The 18,785-nt window shown below is 42.3% G+C and overlaps 1 protein-coding gene across 1 annotated transcript in view; it reads left to right on the forward strand.

Moving 5' to 3' along the window:
- The first annotated feature begins 336 nt into the window (after positions 1-336).
- The window catches only part of KPNA3 (karyopherin subunit alpha 3), a 52,733-nt gene continuing 34,284 nt past the window's right edge, over positions 337-18,785 (forward strand). The window contains exon 1 of the mRNA XM_075421519.1: positions 337-542. Coding sequence (XP_075277634.1) covers positions 459-542 — 84 coding nt within the window. The 5' untranslated portion in view covers positions 337-458. The remainder of the gene's footprint in view (positions 543-18,785) is intronic.

An 18,785-nucleotide genomic window follows, 5' to 3' on the forward strand; every position in this document is an offset into this window, starting at 1 on the left:
CCGCCACAACCGGACCCGCGCAGGCCGGGTGGCGGCGGCGCCCCCGCCCGCTCCCCGCCGGGACCACAACCCCCAGAAGGCAGCGCGGGGGGGGGGGGGGGTGGGGGGGGGGGGTGGAGCGCGGTGCCTGGCGGGGAGCGCAGTCCCCCGCCGCCGGCCCGGCAACGCCCCGCCCCCCTATCGTGACGCGAGGCCGGGCGAGGCGGGAGGCTCGCGCCGCCATTGGTGGAGCCCCGCCCGCCGCGTCACGTGCGCCGGAGGCCGCTCTCCCAGTCGCTCCGCAACGGCGCGCGCGCTCGGCCCCCCCACCCCCACCCCGCCGGCTCCTTCCCTTCCCCCCCCAAACCCCCCCCTCGCGCTCGTCACGGAGCGTCCCGCTTCCCCCCGCCCTCCCCTCGCGCGAGCCGCCGGGAGCCGCCGCCGGAGCCGCCTCGCAGGAGCTGGGAGCCGCCGCCGCCATGGCCGAGAACGCCGCCGCCGCCGCCGCGGGCCTGGAGAACCACCGCATCAAGAGCTTCAAGAACAAGGGCCGCGACGTGGAGGTGGGTGCGGGGCCGGCGGGGCCCCGGCCGGGCTGGGCCTCCGCCTCCGGCGGACGCGAGAGGAGGGGCCGGGGCCTGGCCGCGCTCGCGGCGCCGGCGGGGAGCGGCCTCCCGGGGCCGGCGGGGAGAACGCCCGCGGGGAGGGGATGGGGGGTGGGGTTGTATTTTCTCCTCCGTGAGGCGGGCGCGGCCGGCGGGGGGCGGAGGAGGCGGCGGCGGGGGAAGGGTTGGCGCGGCCGGGCCGAGCGCGGCCCCGGCGGGCGGCGTGGGGGGCCCGGCCGTGCCCCCTCCCCGGCTTGCTGAGGTGCGGGAGGCCCCGGCGGGCCCCGCGGCGGGCAGGGCCCGGCGGGAAGCGGGGGGGGGACCCCGCGGCCTTTCCTCCCGCGGCGCTCCGCTCCCTCCGCGCCAGCCGCCCACCCCTCCCCGCGGCCGGCGGGATCGGTGCTCGGAGGGGGCGGACAATGGTGCCGGCTGCCTTTTGTCCCAGCCACTCGGGGCTGCCCTGCCATGCCCCGCTGCCGCGCACCGAGGCCTGGGCTGGGGGCAGGGGCCGCTCCCACGCTCCGGCCTGCCTTTTTGCAGTCTGCGGTGCGGGCCGAGCTTGCTCCCTGTGCTGCCTTAAATCAACCTTTTTTTTTAACTATTATTATTTTTTTCTTCATTTTTAGAATGTTGGTAGGCAAATAAGTAATCGTCTGCTGGGCGTCTCCACCTAAATCGGGGAGGAGTGTGGTGCTTGCTAAGGCTAACTGGGGTAGTAGTCTGCTCCCCTGGATTGGAGAGGCGCTGGGTGGTCAGAAGCTGGTTCCCTGGAGGTGTTCCGAAGGTCTACTGAGTCTGTCTGCCGTTGCCGGGGACATCCTCAGTTCTCCTCGCAACTGGAAAGGGAGGAAATCCCAAATCTTGCATTTAGGTCTCTGTAAATAGGCGAGGAAGGGGGAGGGAGCTGTTCTGAGATCGGGCTAGGATGGAGATCGGATTAGGATTCGCTAGATTGAAAACCTAAATATGTGTCAGATTACTTTGACTTCACCTGAGGGTGTTTTCTATGCTTCTGTTGATGTTATCACTTAAATTCACTTCTGTAATCAATAGGGCTGGAATTTTAGTCCTTTGAAAGCACGTTTTGTATTTTAGCAGAATTCACACCTCTGCTGCTATTGTTTGGGTGGAGACAATTTTATGCAGGTCGGTCTTAGCAGCAGCAGTGTCTTTAAGATGACATTCACGGTGTAAACTAATCTTTATCTTCATTTTTGTTTAACTTGGTGACAGTGAATCTTTCTCACAGAAAATATTGTATGCAAAGAGTATGATAACTTCAACACTTCTGGCTAACATTAGTCAACGTTAGAAAGTAACTAAAAATTGCCCATCCTTCTGTTTAGCAGTTGCTTTTCAGGGGAAGGAGGAGGCGTGGTGGGTTTCTTTTCCCCCTTCTCATCCAGTGAGGCTCTTCCTTCTGCTCCTCATTCATTTTGTCCTTGTCTCATCTCCCCGTATTGGTTACTGGCTTTGTTACTGCTTTCTCAGTCACTGGCCTGAATCCATCAGAGCTCTAAACAGGGAAAGGTTAGGTATGTTCGTGCCTAGTGTGAACTGATCTGTCATCCATCCTTGCTTATATTATAGCATGCCCGAGACTAGGGGAATTAAATATCTGCCTGTATGGGGGGGGGGGGGGGGAAGGAAATTGACTGCCTAAGCTTTACTGAAATTAATTACACCGGACTAAGGTAGCTTAGCTCTCATTTATTCCTGAAGGGGAGTGGTTATTTTGGAATAGGATATTTGCTGTTAGGGAGAAGTATATGCTCTAGGGTTATCTTCCAGTGCACTGACTTTTGTGGCTGAGCCTAACACTGTTTGGCAGATCACTCCAATAATGTTAATGTTAAAGCTTTCATCCATGCTTTTCAAAAGAGTTAACATCTAAGAAGCTTCTTTTTTGGGTGCAACAAACAGGTGAAACGCAGGAGTATGTAAAAGTTGTACACCCATGGACATATGCTAAATTTGTCATATAAATGACTGTAAAAGGTTAGAAATGCATCAGCATCTTTCAAAACAACTTAATTTGTATTAAATGCCTGAAATTTCCTGCTACAGTTCCCTTTTGATTCTCTTCTGATCATGGCACTTGATTAAAAGCTCATGTTAGAAGTACCCTTCTAAGTAAACTTTACCTAATTTAAGTCTCTAGAAGTAAAACAATGTAAGCTAAGTTTATAGTGGAAAATAAAGGAGCACGGCAGTGCTACATAATTGCCATTAGTTACTGTGCTTTTCTTGAGATACCGCTACACAGACTGACCTGCTGACTCGGCAGTTTGTCTGTGTTTAGTGAAAATTACAACACTACAAATTCTCCACAAAATGTTTCTTTTCTAAATCAAATATTATACATAATCAGTGCTGTTATTGGCATTGATCTGCATCTGCACATTTTGTCAAATTCCACCAATGACAAAATAAGTGGTTAGGATGATGGAGTAGTAAATCATGGTCTGGTATCTACATTATATCCTTTGGAAAATCTAAAATATTCAAAGCTGTATGCTCTCAAGTTCAGTTTGAAAACAGCGGTGTTTGAGTCACCTTCAGCCTGGAGACAATCACTGCCTTTGAATTCATCAGGCTTGAAGACATTTTTCAGTAATCTTTGGCTTCTAATAAACATTGATGAGTTGTTATTGATCCACTCTGGGTACAGACTCTTCTGGCAGACCAAAATACTTACTCCTTTAATTTGTAGTTAACTCGTATTTTATTACTGGATTTGCTAGGCCATATAATTGTCTGTCTTTTTGTTAATGCAACTTTAATGGAAACAAAAGATGAGCAAGTACTTTTGTTTTATGTTAAGACAGACCTTAGTACCCCATGCAACTTCTCACTGTGCTCCTTTTCTAGGAGCAAAGAAGTGGATCTGTCAAGCAGAAGTTAAAGCTTCTGACTCCATGGCCTGCACAGGTTCACTCTGCCTTTTCTCATTTCAGGTTCGGGTCGAAGTTTCTTACGTTTTTTGTTGGCTCCCTCTGTTAAGGAGGTCGAGTTGTGTATATAGAACCAGAATTTTGATTTTGAGGTATTAATACTTCCATAGAGTAGTCCCCAAAAGGGATAATAGCAAAATGAAGTGCTGGAAACAGTGTTGCTCACTTAATATGAGTTTGTGTTGCTCACTTAATATGAGTTTGTGTTGCTCACTTAATATGAGTTTGTGTTCTTGCATTTAGTAGTGAGACTCTTCTATTTTTATAGGTACTGACATGTGATTAGCAGCAGACAGAGCTAACCAGAACCTCTAAAGCTGAGTGGTAAGGAGCCAAGACACTAGTGGCTTCATCTGGACAAACAACTGCCAGAACAGTTTCTCCTCACAACCTTCATAATTTTATATTCTCCAGAGATGTGAAAGGGCTTTGTAAATTGTCCCATTCATGAAGAGAAAGCTTTCCTCTATTGATCATAGGCACATAGTCTTAAGTCTCAGTGGGTTTCTTCTGAATGTACGGCACTGATTATTCCAATACAATTGAGGCTTTACAGGACAAGATTAAACAGTTGCAGTCACTTAATTCGTAATACCCCTTGTAACTGCTGCATTTAGTTGTTTATATTGATATCTAAGCTAACCAAGCTTTTAGAAAACCTAATTTGAACCTTCTGATTTTTGTGTTTGCAGTTCTTCAGTTTAATTTCTTTGCCTAGTAACATCCTTCTTAGACTTTTCTACTTCTCCAACTTTTCAGACCAGAAGTGTTACTTATTCTTTACTACGACAGCAGGAATCCATGTGTTGGCTCATTGTTCTGATGTTTAAGGTGACAGATCAAACAATTCAGCCCATTTCTTTTTGTCAGGATTAATCAGCATCTCTGACTAAAACTAGGGAAAAATTCGTGATGAATGGAGATGTTACAATTTGTAGGGCTGTCTGCATGACTTACGGTTATTTTTGTGTGTGGTGCAGTGAGACTATGTGTTCATGTAATTGGTAAAATGCATACTGCATCGAAAGTAAAGCTCCATGTGCAGTCATTTAAAAAAAATCAAACAAAACAGCTGCTAGTGAGAGGTTAGTGCATTATAACGTAAATAACTTTCTGTAAAAACACTATAATGACTAGGATTAAAATTTCCTTTTTGTATACTTGTCATACCCCTCGTCATAAGTCAAAAGAATACCAGTCATTGAACTTTTGTTGCTTAGGCCATAGGATTAACCTCCTGAAATTTGTTGAAGGCTATTTACCAAAAGGAGACATAGCCACTCTCTCATCTTTCACTTACTCCTGCTCTATGTGATTTTAAGCTTCAGAGGTCTTGGCTACTGATGTCTTTTGCCCAGTTACATTTTGGGGGGGGGGGGGGGGGGGGGGGGCAATTATATCACATTTTGGTCTATCACGTTTGGGTCCAGGGAGTTTGAAGGATCCATTTTTATTCTGTACCTTCAGCATCCAGACCCTGGATGAGGCCAAGGAAGAAACTGGTCTTAGCCCAGATCTCCACCGTTCGCTCTGGCAGCTTCAGTGTATTTACTGTTGCTGCTTTGCTAACAGTGTGGATCTAGTTACTGAGGATGCTTGAATTTATTCACATTTTTCTGTCATGCTGCTGTGAGGCTTTTTTTGCAAGTAGAGGAATATCATTCTGGGAAGGCCAAATCTCTACAGTCTCTGGGCATCTGGGAAAGGTTTAAGCCACGTTCCTGTCAAATGTCAAAGGCCTGTTGCAGTTGAAGTACCATAGCTGTGCAGTGTTAACGAATGAGCAGACGTGCTGCTACCAGCTCATTTCTTGATGCTGTTCTATGCACTGAGTAGTGTTTTTGCTGTCTCCCTGTACTTCCTTCAAACACTACATGAAACAAATAAGGCTTGTAGCAATCACAGGAAGCCTGTTACTCCCAGCTACTTTACAACAACCCGGTTTCTTTCAGGAACTCCCTTTTACAGATAGATCAGCTTTCCACTTTTGCTTTGCTGGCACAGGAACTGATAATGGCAAAAGCATCTGACGATTTGGACTTTCTGATCTTAGAGGTCTTTTCCAACCTTAGTGATTCTGTAGGCAATAGGACTGTAACAGCTGATTTAGGTTGGTTTAAGATGCTGTGGACCTGCTGTTTTAATCGCCTCGCTGTCTCAGTGAATCTCAGTAGTTTAAGTGAAAGCATGGGTGTCAGGTAGCTTCCTGCTGGGAACTGGATTTAATATAAGATCCAGTACTCTCACACAGAATTTCTAAGCTCTGACTCCTGCAGCTTCTTTATTACCCTTTCAGGTATGTATATATATTCTTGGGAGATTACAGGTGTACATTTTTGTACCTTGGAAAGAATTACATGGGTAGGAAGCAAGAGGTAGATGCGGGAAGCCTCCTCGGTTGCTGCTGCTACAGATTTCTCCAAACTTTAGTCTGCAAGTAAACAGTACAATGCTGTGAAGTGTGTGGCTCTGGGCAGAAAACAAACACCTAATAAGTCCACTTACATATACTGTCTTATAGTTTCCTTGTGAGGTTCAAAATCAGTTGAATACCTTGCTTTAAAAATGTTTAAAAACACAGATAACTTGGGAAGTCATTGTTTATTTCGGAAATACCTGTGGAGAAGACAATTTGGGGATGGAATCTCGTGATGAACATAATCTTTATAAGCTGATTGGGATCTGTGCTTGCTGTATTGAGGCCCAATTATTGCTGTTTGTTGTTGTGATATACCAAGCCTTTCTAATCTTGCTGTAATTACAGAATTTGTTTTTCTTCATTCTTGTGTGTTTCTAACACTATAGCAGTTGCTCTGGTATCTCTAAAGCTGCCTCTGTTAAAGGATTGAGTTTTAACTTGTAAACTATCAAAATCTGGTCGAAGGTGTAGCAGCATAACTGTCATACTGGTTTTAAGAGCTTTTTAACTATTTATGGGTAAGTTCTTTGCAGCTTTCATAATATTTGTGCAGTTCCAGCACAGATCCAAACAGGGCATTTTGCCTTCTAAAACGGTGTTATCTGAAAAGACAGCTATTAGGAGGATGTACCAGCTACAAGTGAGGGATCAGATTTGTGTTTATGGTGGGACTGGAAGTAGAATGAGGCGTTTAATTTATAAGATTAGGCCAGAAAAAGCAGTGAACCGGTTGAAGCTGATGGGGCACATCATCAAGCAGTAAAGACAAAATGCAAAGTCAACTGACTTGAAATGAAAAAGAAATATAAACCCTGTATGTTTTCCAATAATAGGGTCTATCAGTTGTTTCTGAAATACCCAGCACTGTGAAACTAATACTGGATTGGTATTCCTGATTACTTGTGTAACAGCAGAAGCTGTGGGCTTTGTATTCAATTTCACAGAAATGGGTGGGCAAAAGAGCTGTTTTCATCCGATAAGTTAGTCCTGCATGAGAACTGGCTGTGCCTTGGAGTGAACTATTTTGCAAAGCTTTTCATGTTTCTTTAGTTTTCTGCTCCCTTAGCTTCCTGAGCCAACCCTTCATGTCTGCAGAAGACCAGTGCTGGCTCAGAGAGGTCAGTGTGAAGGGGAGGAGGTATACCTTGTCTAGTGATATTTAACTGTTGGATTGTTATCCCTTCACAGTCAGATTGACGCTACTAAATCTGCTGGGTAAGTTCCATATAATTTCTTCTGAATCAGCTGACACTTGTCTCCATTCTGAGGTTAAGCAAATGTTAGTCAGTTTTAAACTTGATTTTGTGTGTGTGTTTAATAAATACAAGTATAACACAGGAACATACACTGTACAAATGGCTGCAGAACAGGAGACAAAATTAGTATCTTCCCTATTCAAACATCTGTTACTGAATTACTTGTTTTGCCCGTATTCCGTCGTGTCTGACCAGCTGATGATCTCTTGTGCATTTTTAGCCTTGATTATTGTCAGATTCAGTAACAGGTGGACTTTGGAGGTAGTGAAAGAATCGGTGATTTGCAAAATCAACTTGGAGAAATGGCTTCCTCGTAGTTTAAATTGTTAGCCTTGATGGAGGTGTGTTTTAATGAGTGCTCAAGCCCCATTGCAAACTTGCTGGTGTGGAACGTGGTCAGAGCTCGTTTGCATGAGGAGAAGGTGGTCAGCTAGGGTGACTTGTGGGCAGGTTTTTAGAGATGCAGTGAGGGACTCCTGGCCAGGTGCAGTGTGAGGTTTCAAGTTTGTAGTTCTCAGAATGTCCTAGGCCTTGCCTTTTCTTAGTCAACTACAGTGTGAATCAGGAAGTTGATGTAATTATGCAGAGAGACATTGTAGCGCTCTCCTGGGTAAGCTAAAGTAACCCTAACCAGCAGATACTGTTGTTGCATGCAGCTTTTTGGCACTAGGGTCTCTTTTTCTTCATGCACACAAATACTAGATGCAAAATCAGTGGTAGTGATGTCTCTGCACCAAAAATCTGACCTGCAGCCAGATATAGAAGGCTTTCCACATCAAGAGAGAATCCTGAAATGAGAGAACCCTGCTAGGAGTCAGCAGGATCCTGTTAACCCCTGTTCATCAGGCGTGTAAGAAGAACGTAGGCTGGTCATGGGTAGTGTTCGTAACACTGAACAAACAGCAGTGAAGAGCAATCTCCCAGACAAGAAGAGGGACTTTTTACAAGGTGTATGGTGATAGAACAAAGGGTGATGGCTTTAAACTAGAAGTGGGAAGGCTCAGACTAGATATAAGAAAGAAATTCTTTACTCTGAGGGTGGTGGGGCACTGGCACAGGCTGCCCAGAGAAGCTGTGGCTCTACCCTCCCTGGAAGTGTTCAAGACCAGGTTGGACGGGGCTTTGAGCAACCTGCTCTGGTGGCAGGTGTCCCTGCCCACAGCAGGGGGGTGCAACTAGATGATCTTTAAGGTCCCTTCCAGCCTAAGCCGTTCTGTAATTCTGTGATGAGATGTTTGGGAGCTCTGACACAGGCAGTCAATGTGACAGTGCCTTTGAGCAACGTGAGCTGCCAGCGGCAGTTCAGAATCTGGCAGTATCTCTTCCCATGCCCACTACCGGTATGACCCACTACACCTCTGTGCTCCGTGTAACACTATAGGTGTGAGGTTTTGGTGGGCCCTACCAGTGTGAGGGTTGAAGGAGTTTTATATTGGTTCTTGTCTATCAAAACTAGACCACTTCTGGTGATATAAATGACTTCTTAGGGCTATCTGATACCCTTTTTATGGAAGGAAGTATAAACTGGGATTTTGATAAAACTGAAGGTATCCTCAAGGAGAGAAATACGATACCAGAATTTTCAAACAGCAGAAACATGGAATCGGGGCTTAAGTCATGTTGAGAAATGAGGTGGAAACATCTAGGATTCATGATACTACTGAAATTACTAAATCAGAAGGGTTGCTGACAGGGTTCATAATAGATCATGGTATGTTGCTGGAGTGTATGTTCTGATTCCTAATGCTCCATCTTCTTCCTGGGTTGTCAGATGAGTTTGTTTTTTTCTCTTGCATCTTGAGCAGAATGATTTCCTCATAGATTTAATTAGGCAGCTAGAACATGTGTAATCTTTTTTTTTTTTTTTTTTGCCTTTTGATTATATCTTTCAAAAAATACAAAAAAAATCTGATTCATTTCAGCCATGTGATATTATACCAAAAAAGCTTGCTGTGGTTGAATATAGACTAGCTCTCTAGGGACCTGATTTGTTGTTCCTTCATGGCACCCTGTGAATGTATGCAAATTGCAATTATTGTTTACCATTTTATAGATGGAATAATAGGACTTTTTTGTCCTCACAGGGAGGTGCTTAGAAATACATCATAGAATCACAGAATGATTGTCTGAGGTACTTTATTACAGTTGAAGACTGTTTAAGTATCTGGAAAGGGAGTGTCTTTGTTCAAACATTGATTGCACAAGAAGGTATCTGGCTAGTATTTAGCCTGGTAGGTTTTCTTTTTTCTTTCTCTTTTTTGTTTTTCTCTAGGGGAAACTAGTATAAATATTTGGCAAGCTTAAGAATGTTGGTCTTCTGTGGTGTTTGCCCAAGAAGTGTGTGAGGCCTTTCTGACCAAACACTTCATTTGGTAATTAGATTCTTAAAAGTGGTTATCTACAATTTTATAAAAGCTTTTACGTTTAAAATAATTGAAGTCTTTATGCTGATCTAAAGATCAATATTTTAGCCTGATATTTGCAGCTTGTTACCATGAACAGTCATTTTAATTTTGCCCTGCTGTTTTCTGTTTTCATGTCCTGTACACAAGCAAAGATGGTATTTTGGCTGTGAAGTATGGCATTGAAAGTGGTGGATTTGCTTTCTGGTAACATTTGTTAGAAAAAACTGAACCTGTACCTCTGAATTGGGGTCCTCTACACTGTAGAAGAAGAAAGGGACTCATGCTCTTTTGCAGTGGCAATCAACTGTTCCGCTTGAATAGACAGGTCAGTGAACTTGTCCTCCTCGGTAAGGGAGTGGGAGGAATGCTTGCTTAGAAATTCTAGGAGAGGAAAGAGGTGCTGTCGTGGCTTGGGAGAGGCCAAGGAGTCATATAGGTGCTTTGCTTGTTCTCCCTCAAGGACGGGATAAACTTCTGTTTCTAGGAGATTCTGAAGCTTCTGCTACACTGATCATGCAGTACAGGAAAATGACAGATATCTTTTAAATGTTCACACGACTAAATAGAAACTCATGTACTGGCGAAAGCAGATTCCTGTAACATAAAACTGTACCAAATTTCAACTCCTTGTATGTATGTAGAGTGTGTCAAGAAGCCTTAATCTGCTAACTTTTTAAAAAGTGTGAATAGGAGTCACTTGTAATTAGGCTATCTTGGTTATCCAGTGTTCTTGGTGCTTATTTTGGCATATCACAGTATTCAGATAAGGGAGAGCTGGCATCATTGTAAAATTTAGTGTGCCCTTCTGTTTCCAAAAAGTACAGGAAAAGAAGGAGGACTTGATACAGCTATCCTTCAGACCAGTAGTTTCTTTTGGGCTGTAGCATGAATGACAAAACTCCACAGTTAAGTTCTTCGAGGTGGGCCTTTGTCAAAGTGGAGAAGCGGTGGCAATGCAGCCACTGCTTCTTTGGAATACAGGTTCCTTGCCCTGTTAGGATGACAGGACAAAACGAATACTTTGAATTAGTTCATGATCCTTGCTGCCTGCCTGTTGGTCTGTGCAGACCAACTGTTGCGCGGTGATGAGTTATCTTGGGGTACTGTGGGATTACCTGGAAAATTTGGTTTGACTTCAGGTGGCGCCCATATGGCTGTGTTTATGGTCTTTGGTCTGATGTCAGTAAAGGTGTGATGAACAGTGTTAAGATCTACATCTGAATGGAAATGCTGTAAAAGTTTTGACTAGGTATAACGTCCTTGATTCACACAGCAGCAATAACTGGATGTCTGCTGGATTCTGTCTTGCTTCCCCCAGCTGAGTTTTGATGTTGAATAGAGAATTCCAGCATTCTTTTATTAAAACAGCAGATAACAGGTTGATTCTATTCTGGACTGCTTTGTGTCCTTCAATATTGGTGCAATTTGTGTTGAATGCAGCCAGCTAAATTGCTTCAGGTCCAGAATCCTGAGGATTGTTTGATAGGTCTGTAGATGTAAACTGGGTAATTCGGATACGGAAATTAAAACATGAGTGCTCATATCTCACTTCTTTGCTGGTAGTGGCTCAGTATGCAGGTTAAACAAATGCAGAGAGGATATTGGGACCTCAAAGAATATGCTTACAAAAGAGCTGGTAAGAAATAAACTTAGCAATTGCTTTTCTGCCATGATCTTTTGGAGCAGTAGAAGTGGATAATGTGGATGGGCAGCTTTGTCTGCTTCCATAGGGCTTTCAGGTGAGTCAGCACCATAAGCAATGGTAATTGGAGGCTTGTGGCTTTCCATGTTGGCATGCATGTCTGACTTCATTGAGTCATTACCCATCACTAAGTAAAAGACTCACAGTGGATATCTCATGGATCCAGTTTGCTGAGACTAGCTGGATTCAGATACTTGAATTATGTTGCCACAGATGGGCTAACAAACAGCAGCTGGTATTAATTTTAGGGGCCCCAAACTGGGGATTAAAAAAAAAAAAAAGCGTGGCAGCTCCAGCTGCAGAAGAGCTAGTTTTTCTTCAGTGGTCTTTATTAACCCTGAGGAACACAAGTCCCAGACAGATTATGGCATAAAATACAGTAAACACTGCACTCTGCTCGTAATGTACGTAGTATTGCGTTAAAGGTTACAAGCCAAAAGGAAACTTTGTAGTATTAAGGTTCTGCGGCAAACAGAATCTGAACTAAGTTCTAATACTTTCTGCAAAATAGAGTGTTTCCCTGAAAGAGGAGCAAATACCTTTTGGATCAAACAGTAATCGAGCGAAATAAAACTCTCTTGGAGTCTCAGGTCAGGGTACAGGCACATTATAAGTGTATTCAGCTGCTTTGGTAGATGTGTTGCTTGTACTGTGGAATCCATACCCCCTGCCTGCATTTCTAACTGGGTCAGCATAATTTAATATGGAGCTATGATAACAAGGCCGGAGGTGAAGGTGTTCTAACTTTGTAGTCTATATGGCTGAAAAAACATCACTGTTTTTCTTAGAAGGACAATTTGGAGCTCTGTGGAAGTGCTTGGTAATTAGGTGAATCTCAAAATTGGGTGTGGGGAAGAAGAGTCTGCTTAGAACATACACTGAGGGGGGAGGGGAAGGCTGAGTGGTAATCCATAATGCTTGTAACTAAAGGAATAAACCTAGTAGAAAGGGTTAATTTTGACTAAACATTTGATTTAATTTGGCATAGATGTCAAATCTCTTTGCATGTCTAAAAGAAATACGGGGGGTCGGTGTGTACAGCATGATTGGTTTTAGTTCTTTCAGCTGTGATTAAGTAGTTGCATTCAGACCATCATGATGCTGTCCCAGAGTTTTGATCTGGTAGTCCCAGAATTTTTGCTTCACGTATTGCGATTTGCTTGCAGTTCTTGGAGTAAGCTATACGCACTTTAGAAATGTGAGTAGGTAGAACAGCAGTGTCGCCTTCTTTCTGTCAGTATCACTTTGTCTCTGTTTTTGGCTGAAGCCAGTTACACCAGAACAAGTAGAACAGAATCATCAGTCTAAGCCTCAGTTTTACACATACTAACAGATTATATTCCTATGCAAATATGGAATATTTAACTTCTAATGTTAACCAAAGATAAGCTGCTGACAACCTTGGTATCTCAACTATTGTATACAAACAAGCACTTGAATTTTTTTTCCTTCTGCCCAAAACCAGCCCAGCTTCCAGGCTTCTGCATTTTCATGTGCATTGCAGTGCTTCATACTTGTTGAAAGGTGTCAGAGAAGGAATAAGGAAAAAAGGCTAATAAAGAGATTTCTAGGGATGAACAGTGTTTACTTCATCAATGCAAACACCTTCGCCTTTCACTGTACTGCACCCACACCTACATTGTAAAGTATTTAAACTATACTCAAGGATATGCTCATGTGCAAGAGGGGAGGTATTAGTTAAATCCAATCCAGCTGTTGAAACTGCGCCAGGCTTTTTCTGCCAGTTAGGCAGGTGGAAGTAGTCTGGAATTGACTTGCAAATGCTAAGCTCTGTGGGTACATGTTTAATCAAGCTACTTTACTGTCCCAGCTATGATTCAGGTTAGCTCTTTCCTGTAAGCCTGTATCTTCTGGTTTTCTGAGACCAGTTCCTGTAATCTTGAGAGGCAAGAGCAGAAATAAAGGTCCAGATCTCATTGTTATGATGATAGGTAGATTTTTAGGTATTTAATGATGGTCATGCTTTAATCTTCTATCTGACTCAATTGGTATAGCTAAAAATGATTAAAATGTTTCAAATTCACACCACTTACTGTTGCAGCATTTAATTATATTTTCTGTACAGAGAATGTATATTATTAAACATCTTGTACATGAAACTTAATTTTAAATTTCATATAAGAAATCTTTATCCCAGCATAACAAAGAGAATATAATGATTTGAGCGTCTCACTAGTTGTATTATTAACACGTTTAAATAGTTTTGTTTTTCTGGTTTGTACTGTAACTGGGGATGAAGTGATCTTGTGAAGTATCCAGAATTTCTTGCCTGTGAAAGCTATGTACTTAAGGGATCTTAAAGTGCCTATAATCAATTAAGACTGATTTTTAGATATGAAGTAGAGATTTCAAATTAACAGAAACCTTAAGACTAGTCCCGATATTTCATTGTAAATGAGATCTAACTTGCACAGAATAGTACCGATATTTTAAATTTTTTCATAAATAGAGGGACTATTCTGGGTGCTATGTGTCGAATGTGGTTTTGTCCTTTTGAACTAGACTGAATTTTCTTGTAGTCTTGCATAATTTAGGTAGAGTTGTTTTGGTTTGGGTTTCCCCTCCCCCAGGAAAAAACACACTACATCATGTATTTGCTACAGAGGGTTTTGGAAAATGTGTTATCTTCTTCTGATGTATGTTGAACAGGTACAGCTGATTGGTTTCAGGATTCCTTGGGTTTTTTTCCTTTTTTTTTTTTTTGTTTATAGAAGCTATAGGAGTTGCCTTTTCAGGTAGTTTAATGTATTATGCAATTAAACATTTTCTATGTTAAACAAAGGCTCGCGAAGCCAGAGAAGCTTGCTAGACTTCATTTTCTCCTCTAGAATCTCAATGCTATTTAGAACTTCAAAGTAATCTGTTTGTTTGTTTGTTTGTTTGCCAGGAAGGTTCTGGATGGGTAGTCTTAAGACATCAAGTGGTAGTGTTGTAGCAGTGATACTTGCTCTTTAACATGTAGTGAGCATCTTGTGCACCTTTGTGCAGGGTTTCACGAATGGTACTTGTGAAGTATGTGTGGTTGAGCCAGAGGGTCCCAGATGTTTAGTCACTGAAAAGTAATTCTTTGGATGTGCTGGCGCTAGGGCTTACTGTTACACTGATGATTCAGAATTGCAGATTTGTCTTTAGCCATTGCTTATTGATATCAAGAGTTTTATGTACAGTTTTGTCTTCTGTCGTCGTAAACCAAATATTAAATGAAAAATCAGGAAGACATTTCCCTTCTTCACAGGTGGCTCTGAAGTTGAGCTTTGAGTTTCTTGTCAGCTTCGTATTGGAAGAGAGAGATGCCAGAGCTGAAAGACTGATCTGATGAGGGTGGCCCTATCCTGTGTCACTTCTGCCCATTGAGTGTGTCAAAGGCAGTTTTACAGGGACTGAGGCATTCCTTTAAGCCTTATTTTGGGCATTGACTTGAGGCCTGCTTTGTTTTCGATGTCTAGTGTCTCTTAAATCTCTTGTCTTTTGTCACCTTAGCATTTTTGTGTTTTGTATCGGCCTGAAAACAAGGTTCCTTTGCACCCCTTAACACAACAGCCCTAATGTGCATAGTGATTTTCTTTACTGGCATATAAAATTAATTTCAATTTTGATACTTTGACGGAACTAGGGATAATTTTTCTTCCAAATGGAAGCTGTTAGGGAGAACTTCTTGGCATGTAAACTTGATATCTGGCTTTGGAAGGGTATTCAGAAATTCAAGGTAGAAGTGAGAACATTGATTTATCGAACAGCATCTACTAGATCTTTTGGGTTTTTTTTCTGGTATATTTTATAAAATAACAAAATGCCAGGGAAATTGAAATTAGAAATATTGCTGAAATCTACTTTTGGCTTGTTACAAGACTTGACAGCACTTGGTGCATTACTGTGGTTATGTCAGCCTGTCAAACACACTGGTAAGTAATTGTTCTTCGTAGATGGTGAACTGGGAGTAGCAGTCTCTTGTTACAAAAGCCTTATGCACTTAAGTCTGACTTAAGTCATGTGTAACAATGGAGAAATAATGTTGTAGCACAACTTAAGTGTTGTATGTTCTTGTTTCTTGGTAGTATGTGCTGGTTGATAGTTACTATCTGCAATTTCTACTTTCTACACCTTGCGTATGGTGCATTAATTCCTCTGTGTTTAGAAGCAGCCTCACAGTTCAGATACTGCAGGAATAAACTGTCATCATTTTTGTGATTTGTAGGATTTTGCCTATGTGGAGTTTCCCTTTCTGGGATTTGGAGTCTGATATTTTTTTTAACATTCAGTGAAATAGTTCAGATTTGTCTTGGGGAGTGGTTTTGAAATGTGCTGTTTCAATGTGACTTGAAGTTACTCGTTTGAGTATGTTAAGCTGAGAGGTGACCGTAGTCAGATGCTGTGGATGTCAAACACTGCATTAGATCTATTGGTAACATCTTGCTAGGCTTCAGCAGGTGCTGCTTATGTAGGCTTTAGCAGATGGTTGTCCTCCCAGCCTGAAAGCTGGCAATGAATCCGTGGGGTTAAGTTGCAGAATTATTTTGTCTGTTTGTTTTAGCTGACCTATGTTAGCTGGGGAAAATGTTTAACTTTTCTACTACTTGTATAAATCTCTCATAAATGCCTATCGGTTCCCTGCATGCTGGGGCTTGCAGGTAGTATAAAAGTGTGGTATTCTGCTTACAGTGGTAATGCTTTCTTAAAGGGAGGCTTGCAGTGATACTTAAGACTGCTTCTTTTGTGTGCTGTTGGATTATAGTATGTTTACTTCTGAGGCTGTAGGAAGGTGCAGATAGCTTGCCGTATATTTAAAATGCTTCATCTGAAACACAAGCTTTAAATACCTACCCTTTTAGAAATTTCAAATCAGAAAAAAAAATTAACTAGATCACTTAGATTTGGTTTTGGGGGAATACAATTTGGGCTGTGCCAACCTTCCCCCACCAACAGGTAAGATTAGAAATTGTGCCTGTTGGTCTGTAGGTTTTAAAATGAAGCTTGCAAAAGCCCATCGAGAGAGTCGAGTATATAGCATGGTGCTATACGTATACCTGCATTTCCTGTAATCACATGAGGCTGAAGCATGTTTTTGGTCTTAAGAGTATGGTCTCTCAAAGCAAGGATAGACAAATTGCAAATGTTCAGAGGTCTATCACAGAGTGGTCCAGTGTATTGGCTCCAGTGGTAAAGAGGAGAAAATCAAGATGGAGAACACTGAACAAATCCCAATTAAATAGCAGGAGTAAAACTAAAATTGGGCCACTGTCAAGTGTATACGTGTGTTTTTCACATACAGTCTACAGTGGCAACAGTTGGCATGTATGAAGTGTAATCCATGGTCTTAAATATATTGGTATGCAATGGTCATCTCATGTTGGGGACATGAAGTGGAGCACTAGTATCAAGTTCAAAGTAATGCCAGCGTACATCTAGGTGAGAGCACTGGCCTGAATCTGACCTTGGCAACCACATTTAACTGCCAGAATGCACCATAGGCTCTTTGGGAATTTGTCACGTATACCTGTAGGAAGACTCTAGCCTTAAACCGTACTACTGATTCATGGATGATCCTGGTGACCCCAACTTGCTGAATTTTTAAAGATGCTGTGCGAGCAGGAAACTTGGTAAGACTGGGAGCCCCTAGTTCAGTGAGGTCCAAATAACTCATCAGTTCTGTCATGTTGAGGATAAGTGCAGTCCCCAGTTATCAACCTACTTGCTTTGTGAATGGAGAAGCAGCTCTAGACTTAGTGGTGAGTACTGACTATTCCATCTTTTAAAGGAGGAAGGAAAAAATGAAAATGTGCCAGAGCTGCTTTGAAAGAGAAACTACATACAGTAAGTTTAAAGGCAAATAGAAAGAGCAGCTAAAAGGGTAAAACCCAGGTAGTATGGAGATTGCCTGAAGACACGTATTAAAGCTCAGAAAATGTATGTGACTAGTCAGCAAAACATTCATGTAGTTGATAACCTTTTTGAAGAACCTTTCTAAAGAGTGGTAGCTTTCTAAATGAGGAAAAGATGAGAGATTCTTGCACATTAAATGTAAAACCATAATGTAGTAGTCCCATATTTTGAAGATCAGTTTGATAAAATCGAAAAACTATTAAGAAAAATATTGAGACAGAATTGCAATACAGTAGGATCAGTGGGGCTGAAATAATGGAAGTATGAAACAAAGATAAAACCCTAATTGAAAAGCTGAGTGAATTATTTGCCTTTAGAAAGAAGCTTAGAGTCTTTCCAGTAGAGCCTTTATGGATGAATGACTCTGAGTAACTGTCCTTAGTCAAAGCATTGTTAGAGGAGGTTTTAGAGTAAATTGATGAAACGAATAGTAATGCCTTGCCTGGGGCTGTACTGTATTTGTTTTTTTCTAAACCAAAAATATTAAGCTGCTGAACTGTTGAACACAGCATATAGTCCTTCTTAAATCTGTCTTGCTTGCAGAAGAATGGTAGGTGGCAAATGTTACGGTTGTTCACTAAAGAGCTTCAGATTTGGTCTGATTTTTCTGCTCAATAGAAAATTTTCTAGAGTATTATCACATAGGTAAATGAAAATGTAGGAGTAAATTGTAACTAGGGAGCAAATTTAAAAGTAAATTGTGCCTTGCATCCATTAAATGGCTGAGATTTCAAACCTGGCACATACAATTCTGGATTTTGGGGAGAAAATGCTGACTTGAGTTAACGTATTTGTCATGTGTTGGGGTACCCCTTAAAAGTTAAGTAGGAATAAAAGATTAGATTCTAGGGTGGAGTGGGTGGTTGTTGCTAGTGGGAAGTTCCGTAAAGGACTTTGGTGTCTAGCTATTTACCACCCTTAAATTCGATGCAGTTTTTAAGATGATTCAGATACAAAATTCTAATATAACCAGAAATTTGAATGATTGGTCTTGCTAGTTGTACGCAATGGCCTTTCCAGTTCTTCATTGGTCCGTTCCCTGCCTACCCAATGCCCTCCTGTTCCCCAGCAATCCAGTCCTATCATACTGAGCTTTTGCAGTAGGCTTAGATGCTCACAAGGATCAAATGGTTTAGCAAAATAATGAGGCAGAAGATAAGTGTAGTTCTGGTAGATGCAGTAGTCCTAGTGTCCTCACTGCAACAAGGACTTGCTTTGTTTAAAGTAGTATGGTTGACACTTGTAGATGTAAAAGGAGAATTGTGTCTGTGTTTACTTGAGTGAGTTGGCTAATCAAGCAGTGGACAGGAAAACAAGCCTGCCTTACTCTCAGGTCAACCTAAGATAATTAAATGAGTACTGTTGTGCAAAGGTGTTCAAAAAATGTGTAGATGTCGCACTTTGGGATATGGTTTAGTGGGCATGGTGGTGTTGTGGTGACAGTTGGACTAGATGATCTTAGAGGTCTTTTCCAGCCTATGATTCTATGAGTCTGTTGAGAACAGCGGGGCTAAGGTACTATTCTAAGCACTGCAACTACACCCTCTATAGATTCATGGTGTGC

Source organism: Opisthocomus hoazin, chromosome 1, assembly GCF_030867145.1.
Source record: "Opisthocomus hoazin isolate bOpiHoa1 chromosome 1, bOpiHoa1.hap1, whole genome shotgun sequence".
Classification (NCBI taxonomy): Eukaryota; Metazoa; Chordata; class Aves; order Opisthocomiformes; family Opisthocomidae; genus Opisthocomus; species Opisthocomus hoazin.